Source organism: Cyprinodon tularosa, unplaced genomic scaffold, assembly GCF_016077235.1.
Source record: "Cyprinodon tularosa strain WSP-4 unplaced genomic scaffold, ASM1607723v1 ctg576, whole genome shotgun sequence".
NCBI lineage: Eukaryota > Metazoa > Chordata > Actinopteri > Cyprinodontiformes > Cyprinodontidae > Cyprinodon > Cyprinodon tularosa.
The window spans coordinates 251644-267489 of NW_024039314.1; the positions used below are offsets into that span (position 1 = coordinate 251644).

At 38.3% G+C, this 15846-nt stretch overlaps 1 protein-coding gene across 7 annotated transcripts in view; it reads left to right on the forward strand.

Moving 5' to 3' along the window:
• fgd4a (FYVE, RhoGEF and PH domain containing 4a) overlaps nucleotides 1-15846 on the forward strand; it is a 78411-nt gene that overhangs the window by 50498 nt on the left and 12067 nt on the right. For 5 of the 7 annotated variants that reach the window (XM_038306227.1, XM_038306229.1, XM_038306231.1 and 2 more), the window contains 3 exons: nucleotides 3240-3395; nucleotides 4756-4939; nucleotides 12828-13230. In XM_038306227.1, the coding sequence (XP_038162155.1) occupies nucleotides 3240-3395; nucleotides 4756-4939; nucleotides 12828-13230 (743 nt within the window). Of the gene's footprint in view, nucleotides 1-3239; nucleotides 3396-4755; nucleotides 4940-5540; nucleotides 5564-12827; nucleotides 13231-15846 lie in introns of those variants that run through there. The other 2 variants (XM_038306228.1, XM_038306233.1) reach the window with 2 other exon arrangements.

The following is a 15846-nucleotide window of genomic DNA, read 5'->3' on the forward strand; positions in this document are numbered from 1 at the left end:
CATTGGATGGAATGTTATCTTCTTTTACCCACGTGGATGGAAATAGATAGGAATATATAGGTGTGTTAAAAAAATATAATTACACAAGTTGCAATGAAACTAACCTGCACTCTGATTGGATTATACACTTTATAGCTGACATAGAATCGACCAATCAGCTCAAAGGAAGAAAAGATCCAGTTCAAATTTATACTTGCAGCTTAAAACTCATATGCAAGTAGGACAACGGAGGGTTTAAGATCTAAATGGAAAAAATCTATTTTTTACAAATACAAATCTTTTTTTATATCAACATAAATCATTTTTCTATTAGCAGAGATACAAATTCTCAGATATTTTGGTGTATAATGGGGAAACTCTGGTTAACAAGCACAAAAGATATTTTATTGTAATTTGTATCGCTACGTGGATTGTTGATTAACGGTTCCTCACAACTCTGATCAACGTAAATACTCAATATGTATTTTGAAGCAATTAAAAGGGGTACACAAAAATATGACATCACCGATTTAGTAAAAAAATTAGAAAAGGAAAATTACTTTGCTTTTTCCAATGATATACTGACCATTTAGAACATAATATGCTGCAGATAAAACAATTGTATTAATCGAATGAAATGATCATTAACTGGAATATTTAGACTTTACAACCTGTAATTTGCTGAAAAACAAACACCAACTTAGAGCAGAAATTAAGACAAACCTTTTTCACATTTACACTTTTTGATGTTGACTAGTCCTCATTTGATATCCAGAATGTAATATACATAAGGCTGTTCACCTTTGTTTGTGACCTTTTTCACTAGAGTGGTATTTATTTGATTTATGTCTCTTCAGTTAGAAAAGGCAAAACCTCTTATTTTAGCAGGTTTTGATTTACAGTTGTCTACATATAAACTGAAGGCATTTTTGTCTTCGATAAAAAGCAATAAAATATATATTTTCTTCTTTAAAGAGGAATTTAATTGATTCACTTTGCCTTTTCATTTTAATCTGTTTCTGTTGCTCATGAATTAAGTTTAAAGGAAATATCTGCAGACTGCAATTATTGGAGCTGATCATCATTATCAGTTTCAGCCGTACTTTATAATATGGCTGCATTCACCCAGTCGCTCTCTAAACAGACACACATTCACTGATATGGAAATCTTAAAGAAACAAGGGAATAAAAAAAAACATTAATTCTTAATGTTGTTGATTATATTTTTTTTTTCTCCATTTAATTTCACTCAAATTAAAAGCTTGATTTTTCTGGAATTTTAAGTGGAAGGTTTTGCTTCTGTATTAAAGGCTTTTCTTTATTTTAGGGCAAATCACTGCTGTTTACCACAGTAAATGCTTCTAACTCCAGTTTCTGTATCTAGCTTAGATGAAGTGGCCCCTTTAAATGGGAACCAATGAACAGACCTAATATTTAGAAGCGCAGCAAAAGTGACTCCTTATAAGGGCATTTTTCCTTAGCAATCAGCTTCATAAAGGATCCTGTAGTGTCTGTGTATGAGTGGGTGCTATGAGGTCAGAGCGAGGTAGACATAGTCTCCTATATACACTGCCTGTCTGTGTCAGTCGCTCCATTAAATCCGTCTGCCTGCTTCATCTAAACACTCATGTTGTGCTGCCTGGAACCAGCTGCCTTGGGAAAAATCTCACTGGAGGTGCTCATCAGTTGGTTCATTAGTGAGATTATCTGCTTGAATACATTAAACAGACTGAGATCAAGTATTTGTCGGTTCATCTTAATCACATTTATGCTTGTGACTACAATAAATGGGTAGATATTCACAAGTCATCCGCTTAGAGAGTTCTTTTCAAATGCTTTAGGGTTGCTCTGTGAGGTTTCAGGCATATCTGTAATTTTAGATGCAAAATGAGAAGAGTAATTATTGTTTTGGAAACTCCACTTGTTAGACCTTCCTTGTTCTGTAAAGGATCTCTTTGCTTGATATTGCATGACGAACCAGTGCAACAGCTCCAGATAGAAAGAAACATACATGCTTATAAGTAAAAAAATCAGAATTTTCTTTTACCGGTAATCAGGTTTACAAGCCACAACATTAAGGTTACATTTGATTGATTTAAACCTTTGAATTTCCTTCACAAAATGTAAATTAGGTGGTTTTGGTTGCACCTTCGTTTTTCAAATGCATTATAAATCAGTATAATTCTACTGTATTTTCTTCTGTTTCATGCAAATTACATAACTTGCTTTTGTGGAAACAAGAAGGTTAGGGACAAATAAAAAAAAAAACATTTTATGTAAAACAAGCAGCTTGAATGCTGAGGATGAAGCTCTACAGTAACTCTGGTCATTCATATTTAAAAGGTTTTGAGGCAAAATTCTGTAGATAATAAAGTAGGTGAACAATTTAGGTTCTAATTAACAAAACATTCTACAGCTACAATTATTCACCCAATGCTGCAAATTAGCTTTCCTCATTGAATTCAAACAAAAACAAGATTAACAGGGTGGAAAAAAAATATTGCTGCAAGTATTTAATCTAATCCAAACTCTTAATTTGGGCTTTGACTATTGCAGTATCAGATTTGATTCAACCCCCTGAATAATCTCCTTTACATGAGCACACTTTGGAAATCAAACAGAAATACGTATGATTGAGTCAAAAGGTCAAGAAAAGAGAAGTAAAGACAGTTCTTATATAATCAGAGCATTCTTTATAATTCACTGGACAACAATAAACTTAATTTGAAGTTGTGAGGAAATATGATGAAAATTCTTTAGCATTTCCTCAGCATCATCTTAGTGCCTGCCGCTGCTATAATGTAAAACACAGAGTCTGCTAGATTACATTGCCATCAGAAACATTGTGACAGCTTCCCTTTATCGTGATAAAGTGTGTTTTGGTGTGACCTAGGGTTGCAACTAACGATTATTTTGCAAATCAATTAATCTGTTGATTATTTTTTCAACTAACCGATTAATAATCTGATAGCCAAAGGTTCCTTACAGAAACATTTTTTTAATCCTAAATGCCAAATGCTTATGTATTTTTTACAATTTTGATAAAATTACTCCTTTAAATTGGTCGCTCTGACAACTAAAGGCATCTTTTAGTCTCTCTACTTACTTATTACTAAATTAGTTGATCATTGTTTCAATAATCAATTATTCCCAATTAGTCCGATTTATTGTTTCAGCTCTAGTGTGACCATCTGTGTTTACCTTCAGGTGTGAAAATCTTTTCATGGATGGATGTTCTTTCTTCGTCTTTTGCCCTTAAGCTCTAGGTTTTGGCTCGCCGATCAAAGTCAGCCGCGGTTCGCCCATCCTGCAGGAGTGTCTGAGTCGGGCGATTGCAGGAACAGCTGATAAGAACAGGGGAGGGGTCAATGGAAGAGTACATGGAAGCAGGACTCATCTGCCGCCTAAACCACAAGGTACATGTTGGCTTATTATTATAGATTAAGTCTATTATTGTGTAAATTAGAAGAAAAGCAGATGTGCTAAATGATTTAGGATTTACAGGTTCATGTATGACTGTGTGTTGTGCCATTAGTCATTGAATCAGTTAGCTGTGAGACCAGTGAACCTCTTGTTTGAGCTGAGTTAATCATTCTACAAAAATATTGATGAACAACTTCTCTCTTCTCACTGCTGTAAATCAACTACCTGTAAACTGAGGAAATGTGAAATTGTTTCTTTCCAGTTACACATCTCTAGGTTTAAGATAAGCAAATAAATGTTAAGATCAGGGAGAGATAAACTCAATGGAATAAATATTGGCCTATTGATGCAATCAACTGGTTTTCCTTAGAGAGAAAACTTTGAATCAGTTTAACTGTATGTGGTTGAATTCTATCTGTAAAGTGCTTTGAGATGACATGTGTTGTGAATTGGCACTATATAAAAAGGCTGAATTGAACTGAACCCCAAACTGACCTCAACCTGATGCCTTGTCGAGGCACACTGTAAGTGTGAGACAGGATGTTGTGTTATATCACCAGTTTTTCTGGTCTTGGAACTTGAAATCCCTCTTTACCCAATCTCTCTTTTTTGTGGTTAAATCACAAATTCTTTACTGAGGCCTGCAGAGTTTTGTTTTTTTAACTCATCCTCAGTTCATCTCTGACCTCCTGGATGAGTCATTGAGGAGCTTTTAGCATACATTTGGTCAGTCAGCCTCTCTTGGGCAGATTCTCCATTTTCCCATGTTTTCCTCAGGTGTGAACAATGGCTCTAGTTGATGGAGTCCCAAAGCCTTGGAAATCAATTTGCAAAGATGTGTGACTTGGTTTTCTTATCTGTTTTTCTTTATATAGTTGTCAGTTAAGTTCTTTTGAAGTCTTTTCTTATGTTTGTGGGTCTGGCAATAATCATGCATGGGTTCTTTAGTGAAATTGAGCTCAGGTGGCCGGTGTTAATTCCTGATTCAGGAAAAGGTAGAAGTTCTTTCTAGTCCTAGAGCCAGGTTAAGTTTTATAGATCTGTTCTTTAATAAATGCAATTATCTTTATAGGTTTACCCATATATCTTTATTTAATATTGACATCTTCTTGATTACAAACACAAAAAAGCAGAAACATTCTATGCCTTTAGGGTGTAATGCTTTTTAATGGTGGGGTAAATGTATTGCCTTTATTGAGAGTTGAAGTTTGGTAGGTTGTCATTTACAGTAGCTTTTGCTGCCCTCTTCAGCTTCAGATTGAAACTGCAGTGTGATTATTTCTAGCAGGTAAAATCATCAGGAATGCTTTGATCATTAATCAAGTTTGTTTTCTTTGTCCGATTCCACTTTAGTGCCACAAAAGCCAGCACACCTTCTGAGCCCAGTGTCGCCACGTCTGTCCCCTTTGTGCAACGTCCAGAAATCCCCAACTAGACTCATCATGGAGGAGAGGGGAGGAAAATCAGGGGCTGCAACCCGCGACAAGCTCAAACCATCCAAAGTGTCGGACCTGATCAGCCGCTTTGAGGAGAACAGGTACTAGCTTTCTGCTCTCAATGATGTGTAATTGAAGGTTCATGCTATACTGCAGAGGGGTCTGCAACCTGCAGACCTGTAAGTGGCTCTTAGGACCTTAACGGCTCGTAATAATTTTAAGTAGATCTGATGTTTTTAAAAAGTCCTATAGTGTTTTTTGTAATAAGGCTGAGAACTCTATTTTATTTAGACAGTGTAACATTATTTGTTCTATTTAGCTGGATAGAGGGTCAAATTAGCTTTGTAATTTAAAGGTTGCAGATCTGACAAAAATAGAGCTTATAATAACTAAATGGTTAACTGGCTAACTGTTTTGTAACAAAACACCCTCAAGATCACTGTCAAGTAACTGAAGGTTTTATTACCTAACATTTGAGTTTAAGGAGGTTTATTTAAAGAATACCAAAAGCAGAAGTAGTCAGCTTGAAGTCCTCAGGTCTGTCTAAATGAGGGTAACTCAGACAGAGTCGGAGCAGAAGTGAGTGGAGATTAGTCTGTGTCTGACAAGCCAAGCGTTAGTGAGGGGATGAGAGGAGATTTGTACAGGCGAGGGGAAACACTGCTGCTCATTCAGCCAGGGGACAGCGAGTCTTACTGTTGCCAGATAAAACCCAGGACAGGAAGGTAGGAGCTCTACGTCTATCTATACTCTCTTAAACAAGCTGGGTTTATGCTGTCTTCCAACACTGCATGGCTGAAGTTCATTTCTGGATTTTATGCTTAAAATGTAGACTAAAAAATATTTTTTAAGGCCTAAAATCTGATTATTTCATAGGAATTATGTGTTGTTGGAGATCTTTGTAAGCAAACACTTGTTAAAAAAAACATTAGAATGTTGCAGAAAGGCGACATACTTTGACCAAAGCTTTACTTAAGCTTTTATTGTGGATGAAAAATTATAAGTAAGCCTGATTTTCACAATCTTTACTTAAATTAAAATTGGATAAAAGCTTTTATTGCTTTATTGTGTTTTTCTGGCATAAAAAAGGTCTGGCCTTTTTTTTCCCATGAGCATTCAGTGTTAGGTAGGTTTATGTTGAAACGCTTAACTACCTCTTTTCTGAGAAGGTAGTTAAGGCACACATCCGCTCTGCCTTGTTGTCTGCACTAGATCCCATAAACCAAACCAAACTTTCTCCCAGAAAGGTCATTCACTGTTTAATTTAATTCAGTCCAGTTTATTTATATAAAGCAAATTTACAACACATGTAATCTCAAGGCACTTTCACGAGACAATCCAAACACATCATACAGTCAGATTGATTCAAAGTTTTCTATCTAAGGAAAAGAGCTGATTGCATCAATTCATTGCCTCTTCAGCAATCCCTCACACCAAGCATGCTTGTAGCGACAGTGGAGAGGAAAAACTCCCTTTTAACTGTAAGAAACCTCCAGCAGAACCAGACTCAGTGTGAGTGGCCATCTGCAGAAGCCGACTGGGGTTCAAGAAGAAAGAATCTGACATACAGAAAGAAGCAGGGAAACAAAAAGCAACTGTTAACCAGCTCCTCAGGCGGCCCCTTCTAGGAAACACACAGCCAGGCAGACAAGCTCCGAGCCAGCTCCCATGGTAGAGGATGAAATGGAGCAAATATAGTTAGTCACAGTCAAAGAAACAGGAGAATTACCATTTAGCAGAGTAGAGTTAGATCAAGGTTTCAGGACTGCTAAGAAATGTTCATCCAAATGTCCATATTTTGAGTGTTTGCCACAAAATTGCTTGGTTGAGCATATCCCAGTCACAAAAAGCTCAGAATAATTCCTTTTTTAGACAAATATATATATGTCAATCAGTACTGCTAAGCTGTTTAAAACTAAAGTGGGGAAGCAGCAGCAAACTGACATCAGGATCAACTAGAGTTGATAGCCTGACTATTTATCCAGGTTTTATGTTCTTATTAAACACTGTGTTTTCTGTAAAGGGCAGTATGATATTATTAAACTGTATATTGTGTGCTATAAGCACTTCCTGACTGCTGTGATTTAACTATGTTCTTACCTCATTACCTATATTTATAATATGAGCCCTTTTTAGGATATTCCAAGTTTGTTACAGACACCATAAAGAGAGTCTTTCTTGTTAAAAGGTGTTTGAAATAAGTTTCTTCTCTCTGTTTTTGAGAGCATCTTCCCACACTGTGAGTTCCCACAATGTTGTTTTTAAGTTGAGCTATAAATAAAGTTGGACTGGATTCTTTTGGACTGTTTCCCAAAACACTAGTCCATTTGAGGCAAAGATAACAAAGACCATAAATAAGTCATCGTCCTGGCCACTCCCGAAGTTCACCTGTACAGCAATTTTAATGCTTTTTTTTTTTAACCAGAAATGAACTCCGATGTCAGACTGATATCACAGACAACCAACGTTTGGTATTCATTAGCTGTTCATATTGACCTCACCACCAACAACTACCTAGATATGAACTGGTGGGGAAATTCTTGATGGTTGCATGTTATAAAATGTTATAGCCACAATGTTGCATGGAAACTAGAAATGCACAATATTTTCACAATATCAGCCAATGTTGGTCATTTTTTTGAATATCAGAATCAGTTCTAGTAAGTAAAACTTGGACTGACATTAACAACTAGGGTTGCAACTAACAATTATTTTGCAAATCGATTAACCTGTCCATTATTTTTTTGATTAATCCATTAATAATCGGATAGCCAAAGATTCTTTAAAGAAGACTTTTTACTAAATTAAACCAGGTGATAACTCAAACTTTTCCACTTGAGGAGTTCTGCATTTTTAAAGAGATGCAAAATGCTCACATTTTTTTCAATCTTGGTATAATTGCTGCTCTAAGTGGGTTGCTCTGTCAGTTAAAGGCATGTTTTAGTTTCTATACTCCAGTTGACAATTGATTACTCAATTAGTTGAGGATTATTTCAATATTTGATTAATCCAATGAATTGTTTCAGCTCATTAACAACCAATATTTATTCCCATATAGATGCTTTATTTGTTTCAAGAGAGGAAAGGGGGTCAGTTATTTGCTATCTGCATGTTTGCATGACACCTATGATTCTGGGTGTTGAACAGAACCATGGAAATAATATCAGCACTGTGGTGGGTCTTTCATGGTGTCCAAAGGGCAGGGTAAGGTAGGCAAATATATATCCTATGAAATCGAACATCAGTTATTGGCCGTAACAACAATATTATAATTGGATGTCAGTATTAGCCCAAATATTCATATTGGTGCACCCCTGATGAAAAAGAAAAGAGGCTGTGTCTGCCATGAAAGCAAGCCCTTGGACACAGCGTCCTCTCCTTCGTCAAGCTGCAGCAACCACTCCACCTGGCTGACAAATAAAGTAACTACTGAAACAATAAAAACATGCATGGATTTGTAATAGTTTAAATATTTCTAGGGCAGAATGAGGATTCTATTTCCTACCAAATCTTAACTGAATGACACTCTGACCATAGCGGATGGTAAGCTTTTTATTTGATAGTTAATCTGCTGCCATAGACAGACTGCATGGTGCTTATAGCTTGTCTGCTCTAGTTTTAAAGCAGTGCTACAAAGAAAGGTCAACGCCTCTGTAGTTTCCACACCTTGAATATCTGTTGTTTTATTTTTGATTTGAAAGTGAAACACTAGTATCACGATGCAACAGGCAGGGGAGGGGCGGTGCTGGTTTACACTGTGACTCCAAACGACCATTAAAAAAAAATACATTGTGAATAATTTAACCTGAAGAACTGGTGTGCAGGAAAAATTTTTAAATGTTCTGAACCCATAACGGTTTAAAACATTAGTTATCTTGGTACCAGTAAGGAGCCCATACCACCATTAGCAGTTCAAGACTATGCACTTCACTTTTATGCATTCAAATCCTTAAGGACTGGATAGAGTACCAGGAAATGTGCTGAAGCCATGTGCCCTTCACCACCTGGTTGAAAAAAGCCACCATAATCCCAGTTCCCCAATCCTCCCCTATCACAGGGATGGATAATTACTGGCCAACCTCATCCTACCAAACTCTGATATGCATCAGTATGCCTAGAGGTCCAGATGGTCTGTAGACGTTGTCATCTCCATTGGCCTTTTTTAAAGCTGTCAACCATAATAAAAAAATAAAAATAAACAAACTCCAAAGCACACATCTAGATGCTGCATGTTTATTTCATCTTGACATTTAACTTTATCAAACTGATCGACAAACCGCAACTTGAAACTTCCCTCTGGACTTTCTGACTAACAGACCCCAGCGTGTAAGGATGGACACCTCCACATCCTCCACTGACATCTTCAATACTACTGTCCTGTGTTCTGAGCCCAGTTTTGTATATATATGACGCCCACAACTGTCTTACCACAGGTGGCAGTTTTGGGTACGAGCAAACCAGACAGCTGATCAGGGCAGGTTTTTTCCCATGACTCAAAAGGGAGCTGAACAATCCCCCAAATAAAAAAAAAACAACTTAAGTCATCTGTGCCACAAATGTATTTTGCCATTGTCTATCATAAGTGCAAGAAGATGCATCCTATATTTGATCATAATTAAAGCCCGCAGAAGATGCGTTATAGGTGAAGATGCTTTCACCTATACTCAAAAGTGCAGAAGTAGGGGGGGATTAGGGTGGGGTTAGGGTGGCTGTCTCTTAGGGAGTTATGCAATGTAGAAACGCCCTTGTTAACCACTTCTGGCTGCAACACCATTAACAAATGGTCAGTACAGCTATTGTTGGGCTGATCCAACATTGATGGTGAGGCACCATTCAGGAGGTCCAAGCACTGGTGGCTAAATGCAGGGGCAGCCACCTTTAGCTCACCATCAAGAATAAAATATTATAATTAACTGCCTAAATGTGAGGCCCAGAATGTACTCAGGTCTAGGCCTCGACTTTGGAAGTGGCTTGGGTTGCAATTTTTAAGTTTCTTAGACAACCTCGGCTAAACTGTCAACAGCACCCACGTTATTACCGTAAACAGATCTTTGGCTTCCTACACCTAGAGGACATGTGCTCAATCAGTGTCCTCAGACGGCCACAAAGATCCAGGATGACCCAGCCCAGCCAGAGTACTGTACTCTGTTTTCATCAGCCTTCCATCAGGCAACCTGAGCTGCACCAACAGTCTGACACAGAGCTGTCCCCTTATGAAGAAACTGATAAAGGATCAAACATACAAACACACAGCTGCCTCAGACCAGTTAACAGACTGCTGCACAATTAGTTTGCACTAACACTAAAGCTAACTATTTGATAAACCACATACTTTGCTGTGAAAGGTCGACCCACGTATAAAAAAAATAACAAAGTTAGAGATGAGGAAGGCTCATAATTTGGTGAGACTCTGTAGCGAGGTGAGAACCACACAGGATGTGAAGGTGGATAACTATATCCATCTGACACTGACGCTGCAAATAGAAATGCCATCAAATAAAATTTCATTGCGTCCTGAACAATGCCAGTTAAGCTTCTTCTTCTAGAACATTTGCTTGTCACTGTATATTTTACAGTGTTTTCTAGGTGTTGCATCCATACTGCGTTTTGAGTTTTTGTTGATTTTATTATTTTTCCAACTTGGAAGTCAGACATTCTTGTTTGAATACCAAAAATAAATCACTGTTTGTAAGCTTTGCATTTAAATATTTGTATCAGTGCTGGAAGGTTTTTCCAAAAATCAAAATTCCCTTTATTTTTTCTCATATATTGTGATTTAATTTGGATTTAACTTTGCACTGAATACAAGCATGTGGATGAACTGGTGTGCAGGAAAAAATTTTAAATCTTCTGAACCCATAACGGTTTAAAACATTAGTTATCTTGGTACCAGTAAGGAGCCCATACCACCATTAGCAGTTCAAGACTATGCACTTCACTTTTATGCATTCAAATCCTTAAGGACTGGATGGAATACCAGGAAATGTGTTGAAGCCATGTGCCCTTCACCACCTGGTTGAAAAAAGCCACCATAATCCCAGTTCCCCAATCCTCCTCTATCACAGGGATGAATAATTACTGGCCAACCTCATCCTACCAAACTCTGATATGCATCAGTATGCCTAGAGGTCCAGACGGTATGTAGACGTTGTCATCTCCATTGGCCTTTTTTAAAGCTGTCAACCATAATAAAAAAATAAAAATAAACAAACTCCAAAGCACTCATCTAGATGCTGCATGTTTATTTCATCTTGACATTTTACTTTATCAGGCTTGGCAAACTGATCGAGAAAACCGCAACTTGAAACTTCCCTCTGGACTTTCTGACTAACAGACCCTTTGCACTGAATACAAGCATGTGGATTTTTCACTCTAGGGTTTCATTGTTTTTTTTATGATCTTGAAAGCTTCTTTGTGCGGAGTTCATTCTTGCAGTAATTGTATTGATACTATGCATGCATGGATCTGCATGCTAGCTGAAAACCTATTTTCCCTGTTGTGCCTTTGAATAGAATAAAATAGATAGAAAATCCCTTTGTTGTCCTAAAATGGAGAAATTGTGGTGTTGCAAACCGACTTTAAGCATAATGGCCTGAAGGGCAAATAGAAGCGTCTTACTCTTGTAAAATGTAATATGACCAAAATGAGGTGACTCTGTGATCTGAAATTATGATTATGAAAATGCAATTAACTGCCTGTAGCTACTACAAAAACTCTATAATAATTAATGGTTGTGATTCTATTAGCAGCAGAATTAGCAATTCTTAAGGTACTGTTTCATATAATAGACATTAGATAAGACAAATTCATGCAAATACAGTAGGACCATAGTGTTTTAATTAAACGTCATGAGAACATTAGGGTTTCATTCAGGCCCGAACCTATTTGTCTCTTGAGTTATTTACTGCAGTCTGCTGCATCGTTTTTCAGTCCAACTCTGCTGCCTTTGTGGGGATTACAGACAGAGCAACAGCAGAAGAAAGGAAACACCCACAGCTCTGAGAGCAGAATTAAGCCACTAATATACTAATCTGGTTCACATGGTGCTAGGCTGCTTTAAACACAGTCTGATAGCTACGCTTGGAAGTGAAACTGCCCTTTTATTCTTGTCTGGTTCGGTTTGTTTCTATGTACTCTCTTTACTTAGAAACCCACAGTGATGTTCATAAACAGAGCAGAGAGATCATGTTTGAGCTCATTTTAATAGCAAATATTGGCCCAGAGTAGCTACTGTAGCTTATTTTAGTCTCTCCCTCTAAGGTGGGCTCGCCCTGTCTGTTTTTAGTACATCTCAGGTGGCCTGCAACACACAACTGATTCATGTAAAGAGTGCTTCACCAGCCTGCTGCTGTTCCTCTATTTATACACACTTCCTGTTTCTACTAGCAGTAACGCTCGTTGCAACACAGAATGCTTCTTGTATCAGCAAAGGCTATTTTCCATACACACAATATTCTTCAGCGATAAGTTTTTCTAAATTAACGCTGAGATCAGCTGAACAGATTTATTACCCTGGCAGCTGTTTGTTACACAGGTGAGGTGATTCATTCAGAAGGGGAAGCAGCTGCAGGATGTAGAGCAATGAAACATTGTTCTCCTGGTTTTCAAAATTTTTTAGTCCTTTTTTTAGTTGTGAGCAAATAGAGAATAGCAGGTTTCCTGTGTGTAGAAGTAGGGCAGCTCGTCCCACCTGGGAGTACCTCTTTATTACTGTACCTCCAGTTACTTTGCTCACACTTCCTTTGTTACAGCCAGAAGTTTCTACACCTCCTCTGGTTTTATTTTTAACTCTGTCGCCCACGTGCGAACTCACCCTGCTTACCGCTGTGCCCCACACTCCTTCTAAGCAGCTACTAAACAGACGTCTCGCTATCTTTTTGTTTTTATTTTGACCCGGTTATCTAAATTACAGTTTTTATTTTGCTCCTTCTGTGCTCTTGTCGATCTGACACACTTCCCCCTTTGCCTTTCGCTCTCTTCTTCCTCCAGCAGCACAGAGAACAAGAGAGATAGCTCACCGCACAAACAAGCCAGCAAAGCCTCCAACTGCAGCCCGGTTCATCGCGCTTATCAGAGGACTGAGATCGGCAAGATTCAGGAGAAGTTCTCCACCACTGCGGCCACAACGCAGGATGCCCAGACACCAGGGGCGAACGGGGTGGTAGCACAGATGGATCAGGACAAGGAGACGGAGAAGAAGACGAATAACAGTATGAGGATAGAGACTGCTGAGCTTGTAAATGGAGATTTGGAAAGTGCAGATCAGGTGGAGGATCATTTATCACCAGAGCACAGAGACAGGACTGATGGAGAGAGCCACGCTGAAAATGAGGACAGTGAAAAAGCCACTGAAACTGTGCAAAAGGTCGAAGAGGGGAGTTTGGAGCATAAGGTAAGTTCATCATAGATCTTGTTTGTTAGTTTTTACAGACTAAGCTGAGATATCCAGTCTTTCTTTGAGTCACAGTGGAAAATTGTGTTTGAAACAGTGAACGAATGCTTTGTGAGGAGCCCAGACAGATGTCAAACACTTGAGCAGCTGAGTTTGTGCCCTGGCAACAACCCCCCCCCCCCCCCCCCCCCCCCCCCATGGGATTCTGTGGCGGTGGCTGTTGTCTGAAGATTAAAAATATCTTGTGTTCCAATCCGTCTTTCTTTCTCAGGGATGAAAACAACCAATAAATCTTACAGAATAGAAAAAATTGCATTCATCCTTAGATGAAACATGTAGCTTCTCATTCTCTGATGCCATTCTGCGCTGATTGTTGACCTTTAATCTTAAAGCAACAGTAAAATGGGCTCAGTTTAAACCTTTCTGCCTTTGCATTACATGAATACCTACTTCCCATCTTTACATCCTTTTCTTACTTTTTGTGTTGCTTAAATGAAAGTGCTCTTGAAAGAAATGCTTTTCTATGAGGCTCTCTACTCTCTGATCTTAAGGCCAATAAAAGGTCTCCAGCTATTGACTCATGACCAAGTTGATATTTTGACAGAAGCTTCCACTTTCTTATAAAACCACTAAAAGCTGACTGTGCAATATTTCAAGTGGCAGTCAGAATAAATTTTAGATGACCTGTACTTGCAAAGCACTTTATTAAGGCTAAGGACACAAGTCAATGCTGTCATACAAGTGTCACCACCAGGCATTCTGACCACCAGCAACAGGCGAGGGGGGTTTAAGTGTATTCTTCAGACAGAACAAGTGAAACATCCCACCAATTTGGGGACGAAACCCTTCCTCCTGCGCCATTACTGAATGTTTTCCAACTGGCTGTAAGCACCTTCGCTGCCTTGTACCTTACATTGATTCCTGACCAACCAACAAGCTTAATGTAGCAGACTGAGAAGCACCAACCTGCAAACTTTTCCCCAACTGTTAATGTTTATTTCTTTTTATTAATATTTTTTTCTTAGCTAACAGAGATTGCACGCTGTGTTCCTCCCCTGCTGTAGTTCAGCAGGAGAACGTGCAACGATGATGTTCTGCAGACCTTGGTTGGAAGCAGTGGCCTTTTGAGATGCTGTTGTCTTTCGATCACCTGGAACTAGTCACCCTGTTCTCTTTCTAAGAATTTTTCTTCCAATCAGCTGCTTTTCTTTGGGGATTTTCTCTTTTCTAGACCATTCTGTGTAAATCTGTGAGATCATTCTCTTTCAAAATCCTAGCAGATCAGGAGGTTCTGTAATACTCACACCAGTCTGCCTACACACAACCAATGTGCGTTTGAAGTCACTTCAATCTTTCTTCCTCTTTCTCCTGCTAAGGTTGAAATTCAGCATGTTTCCCTTGAGTACTTTGATTCTTCTTAGTGTCCCATGCAGAGACCTTCCTTAACTGAGTTTTATAGCAGAACAGGCCACCTAGGTGTACTTCAGTGGAAATGTGTGGAACTGATACTAAATCAGCCAGATGATCAGCCGCAGTAAACAACTGTAGCTCGGTCCTGCTTTTACAAGCCAACAGGTCAATCTGTGTTCACTCAACTAGAGCTTCAATCTAAAGATGCTCAGACGATCACTTTATTTTATTTTTTTCTCACATTACCACTTTTTTTAAAGGTCACGTGTCACACTTTTTAAAGTTTTGGCTTGAAGCTCATTGTAGCTTTATTAATTTTCAGGTCTGAAGCAAAAAATTTGTAAAATAAAGAGAAAGACGAGGACAGGAGGCCTTGGATTGCAGTCTTAAGATGTAAACACATGATAGGAACTGAACTCTAGAGTTTGTAACATAACTCCAACCAAAGCCTGAGGTGTAATTACACAGTCTGCAGCTTAAGTGTTGATTGTAAAGCTTTTGACAGCTGAGAACTGGGAATCGCATCAGAGTTTTAAATATTCTACTTTTAAAAAACCTCCTCACCAATTAGAATTAGAGTCAATACTAAAATATTTATGTCAGTTTTCTGTGTTTAAATAAAAAAGGGCAAAATCCATTAGAAGGGCTTCATATTGGCCTCCTTCTCCACATTCTGCACTGATAGCAGACATATTGGATTTTAAACTCTTGGGGTTTGGTCTTCAGAAGGTTTGCGGGTCTTAAAAAAACGTGTGCAAACATGTTGTACGCACAAAGCAGATCTCAAAAATAGGTGTAAAGTATTTTGCGTTAGCAGCTCAGACCAATATGCAAAAGATATTTTCAATGACTCAACCGTGCAAAGTAACTGGTGGAGGATATTTGAATATAAACATTTACCATGTGCAAAATCATTTTCCAAACCTGAAACTCAACAGCTACCTCACTTTTTGTGTCTTGTTTAACACTTCGGAACATCAGATGGAGGATTTTGAAAAAAATTTTAAATTTCTCTCCACTTTAAAAAAATAAATGCCCATGCACAATCCTGTACCCGCTCCCAAGAGGGAACGTCTATTAAACCCGTGCGAGAGCATGCACAAGCCCACTTATCCTCGTACACACTCTGTTTAAAAGTTGCAGTTTGCATCGCCCATACAAGCTTACTTTCCAAAAGAAGATTTTCAATTTTTCCACTATGACTCA